General features: G+C 60.7%; 1 protein-coding gene across 1 annotated transcript in view; it reads right to left on the bottom strand.

Moving 5' to 3' along the window:
* Window positions 1-17945, bottom strand: part of LOC137465270 (ranBP-type and C3HC4-type zinc finger-containing protein 1-like) — a gene marked incomplete at its 5' end in the record, with an annotated part of 35272 nt that overhangs the window by 3875 nt on the left and 13452 nt on the right. Inside the window, 3 exons of the mRNA XM_068177224.1 lie at window positions 17-128; window positions 3615-3775; window positions 16098-16267. Of these exons, the coding sequence (XP_068033325.1) occupies window positions 17-128; window positions 3615-3775; window positions 16098-16267 (443 nt within the window). The remainder of the gene's footprint in view (window positions 1-16; window positions 129-3614; window positions 3776-16097; window positions 16268-17945) is intronic.

The following is a 17945-nucleotide window of genomic DNA, read 5'->3' on the forward strand; positions in this document are numbered from 1 at the left end:
TGCCCCCGGGCCGCACCGCGCGGATCTCGCGCTCCTGCAGGTGGCTGCCGCAGGCGTAGGTGACATCGCGGAAGGGACAGGCCACCACCGGCTCCGCGCTGAAGTTGATCACCTGGCGCAGGCACTCCCTGCGGACAGCGGGGACACCGGGGCGTCACGGGGACACCGGGGACACCGGGGGGCTCGGGGACACCGGGGACACTGGGGGGCCCGGGGACACCAGGGACACCGGGGGGCCCGGGGACACCGGGGACACCGGGGGCTCGGGGACACCGGGGGGCTCGGGGACACCGGGGACACCGGGGGGCTCGGGGACACCGGGGGGCTCGGGGACACCGGGGGCTCGGGGACACCGGGGACACCGGGGCGTCACGGGGACACCGGGGGGCTCGGGGACACCGGGGGCTTGGGGACACCGGGGGCTTGGGGACACCGGGGCGTCACGGGGGGCTCGGGGACACCGGGGGGCTTGGGGACACCAGGGGGCTCGGGGACACGGGGGGGCCAGGGACACTGTGGTGGTCACTGGGATGGAGTGGGGGTGGTCACTGGTGGTCACTGGTGGTCACTGTGGTGGTCACTGGTGGTCACTGTGGTGGTCACTGTGGTGGTCACTGGGATGGAGTGGGGGTGGTCACTGGTGGTCACTGGTGGTCACTGGTGGTCACTGTGGTGGTCACTGGTGGTCACTGGGGTGGTCACCGGTGGTCACTGGTGGTCACTGTGGTGGTCACTGGTGGTCACTGGTGGTCACTGTGGTGGTCAGTGGGGTGGTCACTGGTGGTCACTGTGGTGGTCACTGGGGTGGTCACTGGGGTGGTCACTGGTGGTCACTGGTGGTCACTGGGGTGGTCACTGGTGGTCACTGTGGTGGTCACTGGTGGTCAGTGGGGTGGTCACTGTGGTGGTCACTGTGGTGGTCACTGGTGGTCACTGTGGTGGTCACTGTGGTGGTCACTGGTGGTCACTGGTGGTCACTGTGGTGGTCACTGGTGGTCACTGTGGTGGTCACTGTGGTGGTCACTGGGATGGAGTGGGGGTGGTCACTGGTGGTCACTGGTGGTCACTGGTGGTCACTGTGGTGGTCACTGGTGGTCACTGGGGTGGTCACCGGTGGTCACTGGTGGTCACTGTGGTGGTCACTGGTGGTCACTGGTGGTCACTGTGGTGGTCAGTGGGGTGGTCACTGGTGGTCACTGTGGTGGTCACTGGGGTGGTCACTGGGGTGGTCACTGGTGGTCACTGGTGGTCACTGGGGTGGTCACTGGTGGTCACTGTGGTGGTCACTGGTGGTCAGTGGGGTGGTCACTGTGGTGGTCACTGTGGTGGTCACTGGTGGTCACTGTGGTGGTCACTGTGGTGGTCACTGGGGTGGTCACTGGTGGTCACTGGTGGTCACTGTGGTGGTCACTGGTGGTCAGTGGGGTGGTCACTGTGGTGGTCACTGTGGTGGTCACTGGTGGTCACTGTGGTGGTCACTGGTGGTCAGTGGGGTGGTCACTGTGGTGGTCACTGTGGTGGTCACTGGTGGTCACTGTGGTGGTCACTGTGGTGGTCACTGGGGTGGTCACTGTGGTGGTCACTGGTGGTCACTGGTGGTCACTGTGGTGGTCACTGGGGTGGTCACTGGGGTGGTCACTGGGGTGGTCACTGTGGTGGTCACTGGTGGTCACTGTGGTGGTCACTGGTGGTCAGTGGGGTGGTCACTGTGGTGGTCACTGTGGTGGTCACTGGTGGTCACTGTGGTGGTCACTGTGGTGGTCACTGTGGTGGTCACTGGTGGTCACTGTGGTGGTCACTGTGGTGGTCACTGTGGTGGTCACTGGTGGTCACTGTGGTGGTCACTGTGGTGGTCACTGGGGTGGTCACTGTGGTGGTCACTGTGGTGGTCACTGTGGTGGTCACTGTGGTGGTCACTGGTGGTCACTGTGGTGGTCACTGTGGTGGTCACTGTGGTGGTCACTGGTGGTCACTGTGGTGGTCACTGTGGTGGTCACTGTGGTGGTCACTGGTGGTCACTGTGGTGGTCACTGGTGGTCACTGTGGTGGTCACTGTGGTGGTCACTGGGGTGGTCACTGGTGGTCACTGTGGTGGTCACTGAGGTGGTCACTGGGGTGGTCACTGGTGGTCACTGGTGGTCACTGGGGTGGTCACTGTGGTGGTCACTGTGGTGGTCACTGGTGGTCACTGTGGTGGTCAATGGTGGTCACTGGGGTGGTCACTGTGGTGGTCACTGGTGGTCACTGGGGTGGTCACTGGGGTGGTCACTGGTGGTCACTGGGGTGGTCACTGTGGTGGTCACTGTGGTGGTCACTGGTGGTCACTGGTGGTCACTGGGGTGGTCACTGGGGTGGTCACTGGTGGTCACTGGTGGTCACTGTGGTGGTCACTGGGGTGGTCACTGGGGTGGTCACTGTGGTGGTCACTGGTGGTCACTGGGGTGGTCACTGGTGGTCACTGTGGTGGTCACTGTAGTGGTCACTGGTGGTCACTGGTGGTCACTGGGGTGGTCACTGGTGGTCACTGGTGGTCACTGGGGTGGTCACTGTGGTGGTCACTGTGGTGGTCACTGTGGTGGTCACTGGTGGTCACTGGGGTGGTCACTGGTGGTCACTGGGGTGGTCACTGGGGTGGTCACTGTGGTGGTCACTGTGGTGGTCACTGGTGGTCACTGGTGGTCACTGTGGTGGTCACTGGGGTGGTCACTGGTGGTCACTGTGGTGGTCACTGGGGTGGTCACTCTGGGGTGGGGGATGCTGGCACCGGTCATGGCAGTGGGGGGGGTCCCAGGGCCGGGCCCAGGTGTGTCCCAGGTGTCCCCAGGTGTGTCCCAGGTATGTCCAGGTGTGTCCAGGTGTCCCCAGGTGTCCCCAGGTGTGCTCAGGTGTGCCCCAGGTGTATCCTGGGTGTCCCCAGCTGTATCCCAGGTGTCCCCAGGTGTATCCAGGTGTATCCCAGGTGTGCCCAGGTGTGTCCCAGGTGTATCCTGGGTGTCCCCAGCTGTGTCCCAGGTGTGCCCAGGTGTCCCCAGGTGTATCCCACGTGTATCCCAGGTGTGCCCATGTGTATCCCAGGTGTGTCCAGGTGTATCCCAGGTGTAACCCAGGTGTCCCCAGCTGTATCCCTGGTGTGTACCCAGGTGTGCCCAGGTGTATCCAGGTGTGCTCAGGTGTATCCCAGGTGTCCCCAGGTGTCCCCAGGTGTCCCCAGGTGTCCCCAGGTGTCCCCAGCTGTATCCCTGGTGTGTACCCAGGTGTGCCCAGGTGTATCCAGGTGTGCCCAGGTGTATCCCAGGTGTCCCCAGGTGTCCCCAGGTGTATCCCAGGTGTCCCCAGGTGTCCCCAGGTGTCCCCAGGTGTATCCCAGGTGTCCCCAGGTGTCCCCCAGGTGTCCCCGGGTGTCCCCGGGTGTATCCCAGGTGTGCCCAGGTGTCTCCAGCTGTATCCCAGGTGTCCCCAGCTGTGTCCCAGGTGTCCCCAGGTGTATCCAGGTGTATCCCAGCTGTATCCCAGGTGTGTCCCAGCTGTCCCCAGGTGTATCCCAGCTGTGTCCCAGGTGTGTCCCCAGCTGTATCCCAGGCGTGCCCAGCTGTGTCCCGCCGTGGCCCCGGTACCGGCAGAAGCTGTGCAGGCAGTCGCGCAGCAGCACGGCCCGGCCCGCCGGCACCTCCTGCAGGCAGATCCCGCACTCGAGCGGCTCCGGGTTCGGCACCAGCTCCGCCTGCTCCGCCCGCAGCAGCTGCTGGAAGTTCTGCTGCCGCTCCGCCTCCAGCGCCTGGGAACGGGGGAAAAAACCGGGAAAATGGGAAAAACGGGAGCGGCTGCTGGAAGTTCTGCTGCCGCTCCGCCTCCAGCGCCTGGGAAGGGGGAAAAACCGGGAAAATGGGAAAAACCGGGAAAATGGGAAAAACGGGAGCGGCTGCTGGAAGTTCTGCTGCCGCTCCGCCTCCAGCGCCTGGGAACGGGGGAAAAAAACGGGAAAATGGGAAAAACCGGGAAAATGGGAAAAACGGGAGCGGCTGCTGGAAGTTCCGCTGCCGCTCCGCCTCCAGCGCCTGGGAATGGGGGAAAAAACCGGGAAAATGGGAAAAACGGGAGCAGCTGCTGGAAGTTCTGCTGCCGCTCCGCCTCCAGCGCCTGGGAACGGGGGAAAAAAACGGGAAAATGGTAAAAACCGGGAAAATGGGAAAAACGGGAGCGGCTGCTGGAAGTTCCGCTGCCGCTCCGCCTCCAGCGCCTGGGAACGGGCGAAAAAACCGGGAAAAACGGGGAAAATGGGAAAAACGGGAGCGGCTGCTGGAAGTTCTGCTGCCGCTCCGCCTCCAGCGCCTGGGAACGGGGGAAAAAACGGGGAAAATGGGAAAAACGGGGAAAATGGCAAAAACGGGAGCGACTGCTGGAAGTTCTGCTGCCGCTCCGCCTCCAGCGCCTGGGAACGGGGGAAAAAACGGGGAAAATGGGAAAAACGGGAGCGACTGCTGGAAGTTCTGCTGCCGCTCCGCCTCCAGTGCCTGGGAATGGGCTGAAAAAACCGGGAAAATGGGAAAAACCGGGAAAATGGGAAAAACGGGAGCGGCTGCTGGAAGTTCTGCTGCCGCTCCGCCTCCAGCGCCTGGGAATGGGGGGAAAAACCGGGAAAATGGGAAAAACGGGAGCGGCTGCTGGAAGTTTTGCTGCCGCTCCGCCTCCAGCGCCTGGGAACGGGCGAAAAAACCGGGAAAATGGGAAAAACGGGAGCGGCTGCTGGAAGTTCTGCTGCCGCTCCGCCTCCAGCGCCTGGGAACGGGGGAAAAAACCGGGAAAATGGGAAAAACCGGGAAAATGGGAAAAACGGGAGCGGCTGCTGGAAGTTCTGCTGCCGCTCCGCCTCCAGCACCTGGGAACGGGGGAAAAAAACGGGAAAAATGGGAAAAATGGGAAAAACGGGAGCGGCTGCTGGAAGTTCTGCTGCCGCTCCGCCTCCAGCGCCTGGGAATGGGGGGAAAAACCGGGAAAATGGGAAAAACATGAAAAATGGGAAAAACGGGAGCGGCTGCTGGAAGTTCTGCTGCCGCTCCGCCTCCAGCGCCTGGGAACGGGCGAAAAAACCGGGAAAATGGGAAAAACGGGAGCGGCTGCTGGAAGTTCCGCTGCCGCTCCGCCTCCAGCGCCTGGGAACGGGGGAAAAAACCGGAAAAATGGGAAAAATGGGAAAATAGGAAAAACGGGAGCGACTGCTGGAAGTTCTGCTGCCGCTCCGCCTCCAGCGCTTGGGAACGGGGGAAAAAACCGGGAAAATGGGAAAAACGGGGAAAATGGGAAAAACGGGAGCGGCTGCTGGAAGTTCCGCTGCCGCTCCGCCTCCAGCGCCTGGGAACGGGCGAAAAAACCGGGAAAATGGGAAAAAACCGGGAAAATGGGAAAAACGGGAGAGACTGCTGGAAGTTCTGCTGCTGCTCCGCCTCCAGCGCCTGGGAACGGGCGAAAAAACCGGGAAAATGGGAAAAACGGGGAAAATGGGAAAAACGGGAGCGGCTGCTGGAAGTTCTGCTGCCGCTCCGCCTCCAGCGCCTGGGAAAGGGCGAAAAAACCGGGAAAATGGGAAAAACCGGGAAAATGGGAAAAACGGGAGCGGCTGCTGGAAGTTCTGCTGCCGCTCCGCCTCCAGCGCCTGGGAACGGGCGAAAAAATCGGGAAAATGGGAAAAACGGGAGCGGCTGCTGGAAGTTCTGCTGCCGCTCCGCCTCCAGCGCCTGGGAACGGGGGGAAAAACGGGAAAATGGGAAAAACCGGGAAAATGGGAAAAACGGGAGCGGCTGCTGGAAGTTCCGCTGCCGCTCCGCCTCCAGCGCCTGGAAACGGGCAAAAAAACCAGAAAAATGGGAAAAACAGGGAAAATGGGAAAAACGGGAGCGGCTGCTGGAAGTTCTGCTGCCGCTCCGCCTCCGGCGCCTGGGAACGGGGGAAAAAACCGGAAAAATGGGAAAAACTGGGAAAATGGGAAAAACGGGAGCGGCTGCTGGAAGTTCTGCTGCCGCTCCGCCTCCAGCGCCTGGGAACGGGGGAAAAAACCGGGAAAATGGGAAAAACCGGGAAAATGGGAAAAACGGGAGCGGCTGCTGGAAGTTCTGCTGCCGCTCCGCCTCCAGCGCCTGGGAACGGGGGAAAAAACCGGGAAAATGGGAAAAACCGGGAAAATGGGAAAAACGGGAGCGGCTGCTGGAAGTTCTGCTGCCGCTCCGCCTCCAGCGCCTGGGAACGGGGGAAAAAACCGGGAAAAATGGGAAAAATGGGAGCGGCTGCTGGAAGTTCTGCTGCCGCTCCGCCTCCAGCGCCTGGGAACGGGCGAAAAAACCGGGAAAATGGGAAAAACGGGAGCGGCTGCTGGAAGTTCCGCTGCCGCTCCGCCTCCAGCGCCTGGGAACGGGGGAAAAAACCGGGAAAATGGGAAAAACCGGGAAAATGGGAAAAACGGGAGCGGCTGCTGGAAGTTCTGCTGCCGCTCCACCTCCAGCGCCTGGGAACGGGGGAAAAAACGGGGAAAATGGGAAAAACGGGGAAAATGGGAAAAACGGGAGCGGCTGCTGGAAGTTCTGCTGCCGCTCCGCCTCCAGCGCCTGGGAACGGGGGAAAAAAAAGGGGAAAATGGGAAAAACGGGGAAAATGGGAAAAATGGGAGTGGCTGCTGGAAGTTCTGCTGCCGCTCCGCCTCCAGCGCCTGGGAATGGGCGAAAAAACCGGGAAAATGGGAAAAACGGGGAAAATGGGAAAAACGGGAGCGGCTGCTGGAAGTTCTGCTGCCGCTCCGCCTCCAGCGCCTGGGAACGGGGGAAAAAACTGGGAAAATGGGAAAAACGGGGAAAATGGGAAAAACGGGAGCGGCTGCTGGAAGTTCTGCTGCCGCTCCGCCTCCAGCGCCTGGGAATGGGCGGAAAAACCGGGAAAATGGGAAAAACCGGGAAAATGGGAAAAACGGGAGCGGCTGCTGGAAGTTCTGCTGCCGCTCCGCCTCCAGCGCCTGGGAACGGGCGAAAAAACCGGGAAAATGGGAAAAACCGGGAAAATGGGAAAAACGGGAGCGGCTGCTGGAAGTTCTGCTGCCGCTCCGCCTCCAGCGCCTGGGAACGGGCGAAAAAACCGGGAAAAACGGGGAAAATGGGAAAAACGGGAGAGGCTGCTGGAAGTTCTGCTGCCGCTCCGCCTCCAGCGCCTGGGAACGGGCAAAAAAACCGGGAAAATGGGAAAAACGGGGAAAATGGGAAAAACGGGAGCGGCGGCTGGAAGTTCCGCTGCCGCTCCGCCTCCAGCGCCTGGGAATGGGCGGAAAAACCGGGAAAATGGGAAAAACGGGGAAAATGGGAAAAACGGGAGCGGCTGCTGGAAGTTCTGCTGCCGCTCTGCCTCCAGCGCCTGGGAACAGGCGAAAAAACCGGGAAAATGGGAAAAATGGGAAAAACGGGAGCGGCTGCTGGAAGTTCCGCTGCCGCTCCGCCTCCAGCGCCTGGGAACGGGGGAAAAAACCGGGAAAATGGGAAAAACCGGGAAAATGGGAAAAACGGGAGCGGCTGCTGGAAGTTCTGCTGCCGCTCCGCCTCCAGCGCCTGGGAACGGGGGAAAAAACCGGGAAAATGGGAAAAACCGGGAAAATGGGAAAAACGGGAGCGGCTGCTGGAAGTTCTGCTGCCGCTCCGCCTCCAGCGCCTGGGAACGGGGGAAAAAACCGGGAAAAATGGGAAAAATGGGAGCGGCTGCTGGAAGTTCTGCTGCCGCTCCGCCTCCAGCGCCTGGGAACGGGCGAAAAAACCGGGAAAATGGGAAAAACCGGGAAAATGGGAAAAACGGGAGCGGCTGCTGGAAGTTCCGCTGCCGCTCCGCCTCCTGGGAACGGGGGAAAAAACCGGAAAAATGGGAAAAACCGGGAAAATGGGAAAAACGGGAGCGGCTGCTGGAAGTTCTGCTGCCGCTCCGCCTCCAGCACCTGGAAACGGGCAAAAAAACCAGAAAAATGGGAAAAACGGGAGCGGCTGCTGGAAGTTCCGCTGCCGCTCCGCCTCCAGCGCCTGGGAACGGGGGAAAAAACCGGGAAAATGGGAAAAACGGGGAAAATGGGAAAAACGGGAGCGGCTGCTGGAAGTTCTGCTGCCGCTCCGCCTCCAGCGCCTGGGAACGGGCGAAAAACCGGGAAAATGGGAAAAACGGGAAAAATGGGAAAAACGGGAGCGGCTGCTGGAAGTTCCGCTGCCGCTCCGCCTCCAGCGCCTGGGAACGGGGGGAAAAACCGGGAAAATGGGAAAAACGGGGAAAATGGGAAAAACGGGAGCGGCTGCTGGAAGTTCTGCTGCCGCTCCGCCTCCAGCGCCTGGGAACGGGGGAAAAAACCGGGAAATTGGGAAAAACGGGAGCGACTGCTGGAAGTTCTGCTGCCGCTCCGCCTCCAGCGCCTGGGAATGGGCGGAAAAATGGGGAAAATCAGAAAAACCCCGGGCAGTAACGGGAATCACCCCGGGCAGTGACAGGAATGACCCCGGGCATGGATGGGAATGACCCCGGTCAGGAACGGGAATGACCCCGGACAGGGATGGGAATGACCCCGGTCAGGGATGACCCCAGTGAGGGACATCCCAAGGGGAAAGAGGAAAAGGGGAGAAAGAGACGAGTGGGAGGAGGAAAGGGGAAAACAGGGAAAAGAAAAGGGGAAAATGGTAAGGGGAAGGGAAAAGGGAAAAGAGGAGGAGGAAAAGGGGAAAGGGAAGAGGAGGAGGAAAAGTGGAAAAAGGGAAAGGGGAAAGAGGAGGAGGAAAAGGGGAAGGGGAAAGGGAAAAGAGGAGGAGGAAAAGGGGAAGGGGAAAAGGGGAAGGGAAAAGGGAAAAGAGGAGGAGGAAAAGGGGAAAAGGGGAAAGGGAAAAGAGGAGAGGGAAAAGGGGAAGGGGAAAGAGGAGGAGGAAAAGGGGAAAAGGGGAAAAGGGGAAGGGGAAAGAGGAAGAATAAAACAGCGGAAGGAAAGAGATCGGGAACGAGAAGAGCGGAAAGGAAGGAGAAGCGGGAAAGGGAACGGGGAGAAGGAAGGGGCGATGGAAGAGGGATGGGGAAGGGAAGGGGAGGCGTCCCGGCCCCAGCTGTGTCCCCAAATGTCCCCAGCCTGGCGGGGATTCCGGGACATTCTGGGGACACATGGAGGGGCTCCAGGGAATCCCCAGGATCCAGGTGGGAATGGGACCCCCCAAAGCCCAGAATCCCCCCAGCCCCCTCCCCACAGACGGAGCCGCCGGAGCCGGGGGTGGGACGAGGCTTTAATGGGGTGACAGAACCAGGACCCCCAAATCTGGGGCCACAGCTCCTCCCCATTGCCGCGGTGCCAGCTGAGGACTGGGGACCCCCGAAGCACGGGACCCCCAAACCTGGGACCCCAAAACCTGAGAGACCCCAAACCTGGGACCCCAAAACTGAGAGACCCAAACCTGGGACCCCAAACATGAGACCCCAAACCTGGGACCCCAAAACTGAAAGACCCCAAACCAGAGAGACACAAACCTGAGAGACCCCAAACCTGGGACCCCAAAACTGAGAGACCCCAAACCTGGGACCCCAAAACTGAGAGACCCCAAACCTGAGATACCCAAACCGGAGACCCCAAACCTGGGACCCCAAACCTGGGACCCCAAACTGAGACCCCAAACCTGGGACCCCAAACCTGAGAGACCCAAACCTGGGACCCCAAAACTGAGAGACCCCAAACCTGAGAGACCCAAACCGGAGACCCCAAACCTGGGACCCCAAACCTGGGACCCCAAACCTGGGACCCCCAAACCTGGGACCCCAAAACTGAGAGACCCCAAACCTGAGAGACCCAAACTGAGACCCCAAACCTGGGACCCCCAAACCTGGGACCCCAAACTGAGACCCCAAACCTGAGACCCCAAACCTGGAACCCCAAACCTGGGACCCCAAACTGAGACCCCAAACCTGGGACCCCCAAACCTGGGACCCCAAACCTGAGAGACCCCAAACATGACACCCCAAACCTGGGACCCCCAAACCTGGGACCCCAAACCTGGGACCCCAAACTGAGACCCCAAACGTGGGACCCCAAACCTGGGACCCCAAACCTGAGACCCCAAACCTGAGAGACCCCAAACCTGAGACCCCAAACCTGAGACCCCAAACCTGAGAGACCCCAAACCTGAGACCCCAAACCTGAGACCCCAAACCTGGAACCCCAAACCTGAGAGACCCAAACCTGAGACCCCAAACTGAGACCCCAAACCTGGGACCCCAAACTGAGACCCCAAACCTGAGACCCCAAACGTGGGACCCCCAAACGTGGGACCCCCAAACCTGGGACCCCAAAACTGAGAGACCCAAACCTGGGACCCCAAACATGAGACCCCAAACCTGAGAGACCCCAAATGTGGGACCCCAAATGTGGGACTCCAAATCTGGGACCCCAAACCTGAGACCCCAAACCTGAGAGACCCCAAACCTGAGAGACCCAAACCTGGGACCCCAATCCCAGGACCCCAAACCTGAGACCCCAAACCTGGGACCCCAAACTGAGACCCCAAACCTGGGACCCCAAACCTGGGACCCCAAACGTGGGACCCCAAACTGAGACCCCAAACCTGGGACCCCAAACCTGAGACCCCAAACCTGAGAGACCCCAAACCTGAGAGACCCCAAACGTGGGATCCCAAACCTGGGACCCCAAACCTGAGACCCCAAACCTGGGACCCCAAAACTGAGAGACCCCAAACCTGAGACCCCAAACCTGAGACCCCAAACCTGGGACCCCAAACCTGAGACCCCAAACCTGAGAGATCCAAACCTGAGAGATCCAAACCTGAGAGACCCCAAAACTGAGACCCCAAACCTGAGACCCCAAACCTGAGAGACCCAAACCTGGGACCCCAAACCTGGGACCCCAAACCTGGGACCTCAAACCTGGGACCCCAAACCTGAGACCCCAAACCTGGGACCCCAAACCTGGGACCCCAAAACTGAGAGACCCCAAACCTGAGAGACCCAAACCAGAGACCCCAAACCTGGGACCCCAAACCTGGGACCCCAAACCTGGGACCCCAAACTGAGACCCCAAACCTGAGACCCCAAACCTGAGAGACCCAAACCTGGGACCCCAAAACTGAGAGACCCCAAACCAGAGAGACACAAACCTGAGAGACCCCAAACCTGAGATACCCCAAACCTGGGACCCCAAACCTGGGACCCCAAATCTGGGACCCCAAACCTGAGAGACCCCAAACCTGAGAGACCCCAAACCTGGGACCCCAAACCTGAGAGACCCCAAACCTGCAACCCCAAACCTGAGACCCCAAACCTGGAACCCCAAACCTGAGACCCCAAACCTGAGACCCCAAAACTGAGAGACCCCAAACCTGAGACCCCAAACCTGAGAGACCCCAAACCTGCAACCCCAAACCTGAGACCCCAAACCTGGGACCCCAAACCTGGAACCCCAAACCTGAGACCCCAAACCTGAGACCCCAAACCTGGAACCCCAAACCTGAGACCCCAAACCTGAGACCCCAAAACTGAGAGACCCCAAACCTGAGACCCCAAACCTGGAACCCCAAACCTGAGACCCCAAACCTGAGACCCCAAACCTGGAACCCCAAACCTGAGACCCCAAACCTGAGACCCCAAACCTGGGACCCCAAACTGAGACCCCAAACCTGGGACCCCAAACTGAGACCCCAAACCTGGGACCCCAAACCTGGGACCCCAAACGTGGGACCCCAAACTGAGACCCCAAACCTGGGACCCCAAACCTGAGACCCCAAACCTGAGAGACCCCAAACCTGAGAGACCCCAAACGTGGGATCCCAAACCTGGGACCCCAAACCTGAGACCCCAAACCTGAGAGATCCAAACCTGAGAGATCCAAACCTGAGAGACCCCAAAACTGAGACCCCAAACCTGAGACCCCAAACCTGAGAGACCCAAACCTGGGACCCCAAACCTGGGACCCCAAACCTGGGACCCCCAAACCTGGGACCCCAAAACTGAGAGACCCCAAACCTGAGAGACCCAAACTGAGACCCCAAACCTGGGACCCCCAAACCTGGGACCCCAAACTGAGACCCCAAACCTGAGACCCCAAACCTGGAACCCCAAACCTGGGACCCCAAACTGAGACCCCAAACCTGGGACCCCCAAACCTGGGACCCCAAACCTGAGAGACCCCAAACATGACACCCCAAACCTGGGACCCCCAAACCTGGGACCCCAAACTGAGACCCCAAACTGAGACCCCAAACGTGGGACCCCAAACCTGGGACCCCAAACCTGAGACCCCAAACCTGAGAGACCCAAACCTGAGACCCCAAACCTGAGACCCCAAACCTGGAACCCCAAACCTGGGACCCCAAACTGAGACCCCAAACCTGGGACCCCAAACCTGGGACCCCCAAACCTGGGACCCCAAAACTGAGAGACCCCAAACCTGAGAGACCCAAACTGAGACCCCAAACCTGGGACCCCCAAACCTGGGACCCCAAACTGAGACCCCAAACCTGAGACCCCAAACCTGGAACCCCAAAACTGGGACCCCAAACTGAGACCCCAAACCTGGGACCCCCAAACCTGGGACCCCAAACCTGAGAGACCCCAAACATGACACCCCAAACCTGGGACCCCCAAACCTGGGACCCCAAACCTGGGACCCCAAACTGAGACCCCAAACGTGGGACCCCAAACCTGGGACCCCAAACCTGAGACCCCAAACCTGAGAGACCCCAAACCTGAGACCCCAAACCTGAGACCCCAAACCTGAGAGACCCAAACCTGAGACCCCAAACCTGAGACCCCAAACCTGGGACCCCAAACTGAGACCCCAAACCTGAGACCCCAAACGTGGGACCCCCAAACGTGGGACCCCCAAACCTGGGACCCCAAAACTGAGAGACCCAAACCTGGGACCCCAAACATGAGACCCCAAACCTGAGAGACCCCAAATGTGGGACCCCAAATGTGGGACTCCAAATCTGGGACCCCAAACCTGAGACCCCAAACCTGAGAGACCCCAAAACTGAGAGACCCCAAACCTGGGACCCCAATCCCAGGACCCCAAACCTGAGACCCCAAACCTGGGACCCCAAACTGAGACCCCAAACCTGGGACCCCAAACCTGGGACCCCAAACGTGGGACCCCAAACTGAGACCCCAAACCTGGGACCCCAAACCTGAGACCCCAAACCTGGGACCCCAAAACTGAGAGACCCCAAACCTGAGACCCCAAACCTGAGACCCCAAACCTGGGACCCCAAACCTGAGACCCCAAACCTGAGAGATCCAAACCTGAGAGACCCCAAAACTGAGACCCCAAACCTGAGACCCCAAACCTGAGAGACCCAAACCTGGGACCCCAAACCTGGGACCCCAAACCTGGGACCTCAAACCTGGGACCCCAAACCTGAGACCCCAAACCTGGGACCCCAAACCTGGGACCCCAAAACTGAGAGACCCCAAACCTGAGAGACCCAAACCAGAGACCCCAAACCTGGGACCCCAAACCTGGGACCCCAAACCTGGGACCCCAAACTGAGACCCCAAACCTGAGACCCCAAACCTGAGAGACCCAAACCTGGGACCCCAAAACTGAGAGACCCCAAACCTGGGACCCCAAAATTGAGAGACCCCAAACCTGAGATACCCCAAACCTGGGACCCCAAACCTGGGACCCCAAATCTGGGACCCCAAACCTGAGAGACCCCAAACCTGAGAGACCCCAAACCTGGGACCCCAAACCTGAGAGACCCCAAACCTGCAACCCCAAACCTGAGACCCCAAACCTGGAACCCCAAACCTGAGACCCCAAACCTGAGACCCCAAAACTGAGAGACCCCAAACCTGAGACCCCAAACCTGAGAGACCCCAAACCTGCAACCCCAAACCTGAGACCCCAAACCTGGGACCCCAAACCTGGAACCCCAAACCTGAGACCCCAAACCTGAGACCCCAAACCTGGAACCCCAAACCTGAGACCCCAAACCTGAGACCCCAAAACTGAGAGACCCCAAACCTGAGACCCCAAACCTGGAACCCCAAACCTGAGACCCCAAACCTGAGACCCCAAACCTGGAACCCCAAACCTGAGACCCCAAACCTGAGACCCCAAACCTGGGACCCCAAACTGAGACCCCAAACCTGGGACCCCAAATCTGAGAGACTCAAACCTGGGACCCCAAACCTGAGAGACCCAAACGTGGGACCCCAAACCTGGGACCCCAAACCTGGGACCCCCAAGGTCTGATGGTGCCCCCCCAAATACCCCCCTTCCCTAGAACGTTCCAGAACCACCTGGGGCTGAGCAGGGGGGTCCCGGGGGGGTCGGGATCGGGGGGGATCCGGCAGTTCTTGGATCCGGGATCCATCTCCTCATCCAGGGCCCACGGTGGGCACAGGGGATCCCGGGGGATCCGTGGGTCTGGGGGAGTCCTGGGGGGGTCCCGGGGGATCCCAGGAGTCCAGAGGGATCTGGGGGGGTCCCGGGGGATCCCAGGAGTCCAGTGGGATCTGGGAGGGTCCTGGGGGGTCCCAGGAGTCCAGCGGGATCTGTGGGTGTCCCGGGGAATCCCAGGAGTCCAGAGGGATCTGAGGGGGTCCTGGGGGGATCCCAGGAACTCTCGGGGGATCTGGGGGTCCCGGGGGGGTCCGGGGGGTCCCGGGTCAGCCAAAGTCGGAGGAGAGGTGGAGGAATCCCTGCAGGGCCCCGGCGGAGCCGTCCTCGCTCCGTCCCTGCTGCGGCGGATCCGGGAGAGCGCGGAGAGAGCGGAGAGGGATCCCTCAGGGGAGAGGGATCCCTCAGGGGAGAGGGATCTGTCCGTGCCCCCAGGATCCCCTCTGGGGGGCTTGGAATGGGGGCGGATCCTGGGAATGGGGACGGATCCCAGGCATGGGAACAGATCCTGGGAATGGGAACAGATCCCAGGAACAACCCAACGGCTCCTGGGCTGGCGCAGGGGAGGGACGGATCCCTGATCCCAGAACTGCCAGGTACTCCAGGTACTGACGGCGCCTCTGATCCCACAGATCCCACAGATCCCATAGATCCCACAGATCCCTGATCCCGTGTCCCCGTACCTGCTGGCACTGGCGGGCCCCGTCGCGCTGATCCCAGTGATCCCACTGATCCCACAGATCCCACAGATCCCTGATCCCGTGTCCCCGTACCTGCTGGCACTGGCGGGCCCCGTCGCACAGATCCCACAGATCCCAGTGATCCCACAGATCCCGTGTCCCCGTACCTGCTGGCACTGGCGGGCCCCGTCGTGCTGATCCCAGTGATCCCACAGATCCCACAGATCCCACTGATCCCACAGATCCCGTGTCCCCGTACCTGCTGGCACTGGCGGGCCCCGTCGCGCTGATCCCAGTGATCCCAGTGATCCCAGTGATCCCACAGATCCCGTATCCTGTGTCCCCGTGCCTGCTGGCACTGGCGGGCCCCGTCGCGCTGATCCCACAGATCCCACTGATCCCACAGATCCCTGATCCCGTGTCCCCGTACCTGCTGGCACTGGCGGGCCCCGTCGCGCTGATCCCAGTGATCCCACAGATCCCACAGATCCCACAGATCCCACAGATCCCTGATCCCGTGTCCCCGTACCTGCTGGCACTGGCGGGCCCCGTCGCGCTGATCCCAGTGATCCCACAGATCCCACAGATCCCACAGATCCCACAGATCCCGTGTCCCCGTACCTGCTGGCACTGGCGGGCCCCGTCGCGCTGATCCCACAGATCCCACAGATCCCGGATCCCGTGTCCCCATACCTGCTGGCACTGGCGGGCCCCGTCGCGCTGATCCCACAGATCCCACAGATCCCACAGATCCCGTATCCGTGTCCCCGTACCTGCTGGCACTGGCGGGCCCCGTCGCGCTGATCCCAGTGATCCCACTGATCCCAGTGATCCCACAGATCCCGTATCCCGTGTCCCCGTACCTGCTGGCACTGGCGGGCCCCGTCGCGCTGATCCCACTGATCCCAGTGATCCCACAGATCCCGGATCCCGTGTCCCCGTACCTGCTGGCACTGGCGGGCCCCGTCGCGCTGATCCCACTGATCCCACAGATCCCACAGATCCCGGATCCCGTGTCCCCGTACCTGCTGGCACTGGCGGGCCCCGTCGCGCTCCTGCTGCAGCCGCCGCAGCTCGGCGGGGTCGGGCCGGTGCCCCCCGGGCACGCGGTAGCCGTCGGGCCGGGGGGCGCTGCACATCTCGCAGCCCGGGCGCGTGGGCTTGTTCAGGAACGTGCACCGGGGGCACGGCCAGCCCGCCTGCCACGGGAACGGGATCGGGATTGGGATCGGGAACGGGGTCGGGATCGGGAACGGGATGGGATTGGGATCGGGATGGGATTGGGATCGGGATGGGATTGGGAACGGGATCGGGATTGGGATCGGGAACGGGATTGGGAACGGGATGGGATTGGGAACGGGACTGGGATTGGGAACGGGATTGGGATTGGGATTGGGATTGGGAACGGGATGGGATTGGGATGGGATTGGGATCGGGATGGGATTGGGAACGGGATCGGGATTGGGATTGGGATTGGGAACGGGATGGGTTTGGGAATGGGATTGGGATTGGGATCAGGATTGGGATCGGGATGGGATTGGGAACGGGATGGGATTGGGACTGGGATTGGGATTGGGAACGGGATGGGATTGGGATTGAGACGGGATTGGGAGCGGGACTGGGATTGGGATGGGATTGGGATGGGATCGGGATTGGGATCGGGATGGGATTGGGAACGGGATGGGATTGGGAACGGGATGGGATTGGGATTGAGACGGGATTGGGAGCGGGACTGGGATTGGGATGGGATTGGGATGGGATCGGGATTGGGAAGGGGATGGGGATTGGGATTGGGATTGGGATTGGGATTGGGATTGGGATGGGATTGGGAGTGGGATGGGATTGGGAATGGGATTGGGATGGGATTGGGAGTGGGATTGGCATTGGGGTTGGGAATGGGATTGGGAACAGGATTGGGATGGGAATGGGACTGGGATTGGGAACGGGATGGGATTGGGATTGGGATTGGGAACGGGATGGGATTGGGATTGGGATTGGGATTGGGATTGGGAACGGGATGGGACTGGGATTGAGACGGGATTGGGAGCGGGACTGGGATTGGGATGGGATTGGGATGGGATCGGGATTGGGAACGGGATGGGGATTGGGATTGGGATTGGGATTGGGATGGGATTGGGAGTGGGATGGGATTGGGGATGGGATTGGGAGTGGGATTGGCATTGGGGTTGGGAATGGGATTGGGAACAGGATTGGGATGGGAATGGGACTGGGATTGGGAACGGGATGGGATTGGGAACGGGACTGGGATTGGGAACGGGATTGGGATTGGGATTGGGATTGGGAACGGGATGGGATTGGGATGGGATTGGGATCGGGATGGGATTGGGAACGGGATCGGGATTGGGATTGGGATTGGGAACGGGATGGGTTTGGGAATGGGATTGGGATTGGGATCAGGATTGGGATCGGGATGGGATTGGGAACGGGATGGGATTGGGAACGGGATGGGATTGGGACTGGGATTGGGATTGGGAACGGGATGGGATTGGGATTGAGACGGGATTGGGAGCGGGACTGGGATTGGGATGGGATTGGGATGGGATTGGGATTGGGATCGGGATGGGATTGGGAACGGGATGGGATTGGGAACGGGATGGGATTGGGATTGAGACGGGATTGGGAGCGGGACTGGGATTGGGATGGGATTGGGATGGGATCGGGATTGGGAAGGGGATGGGGATTGGGATTGGGATTGGGATTGGGATTGGGATGGGATTGGGAGTGGGATGGGATTGGGAATGGGATTGGGATGGGATTGGGAGTGGGATTGGCATTGGGGTTGGGAATGGGATTGGGAACAGGATTGGGATGGGAATGGGACTGGGATTGGGAACGGGATGGGATTGGGATTG

Source organism: Anomalospiza imberbis, chromosome 1 (assembly GCF_031753505.1).
Source record: "Anomalospiza imberbis isolate Cuckoo-Finch-1a 21T00152 chromosome 1, ASM3175350v1, whole genome shotgun sequence".
Taxonomy (NCBI): domain Eukaryota; kingdom Metazoa; phylum Chordata; class Aves; order Passeriformes; family Viduidae; genus Anomalospiza; species Anomalospiza imberbis.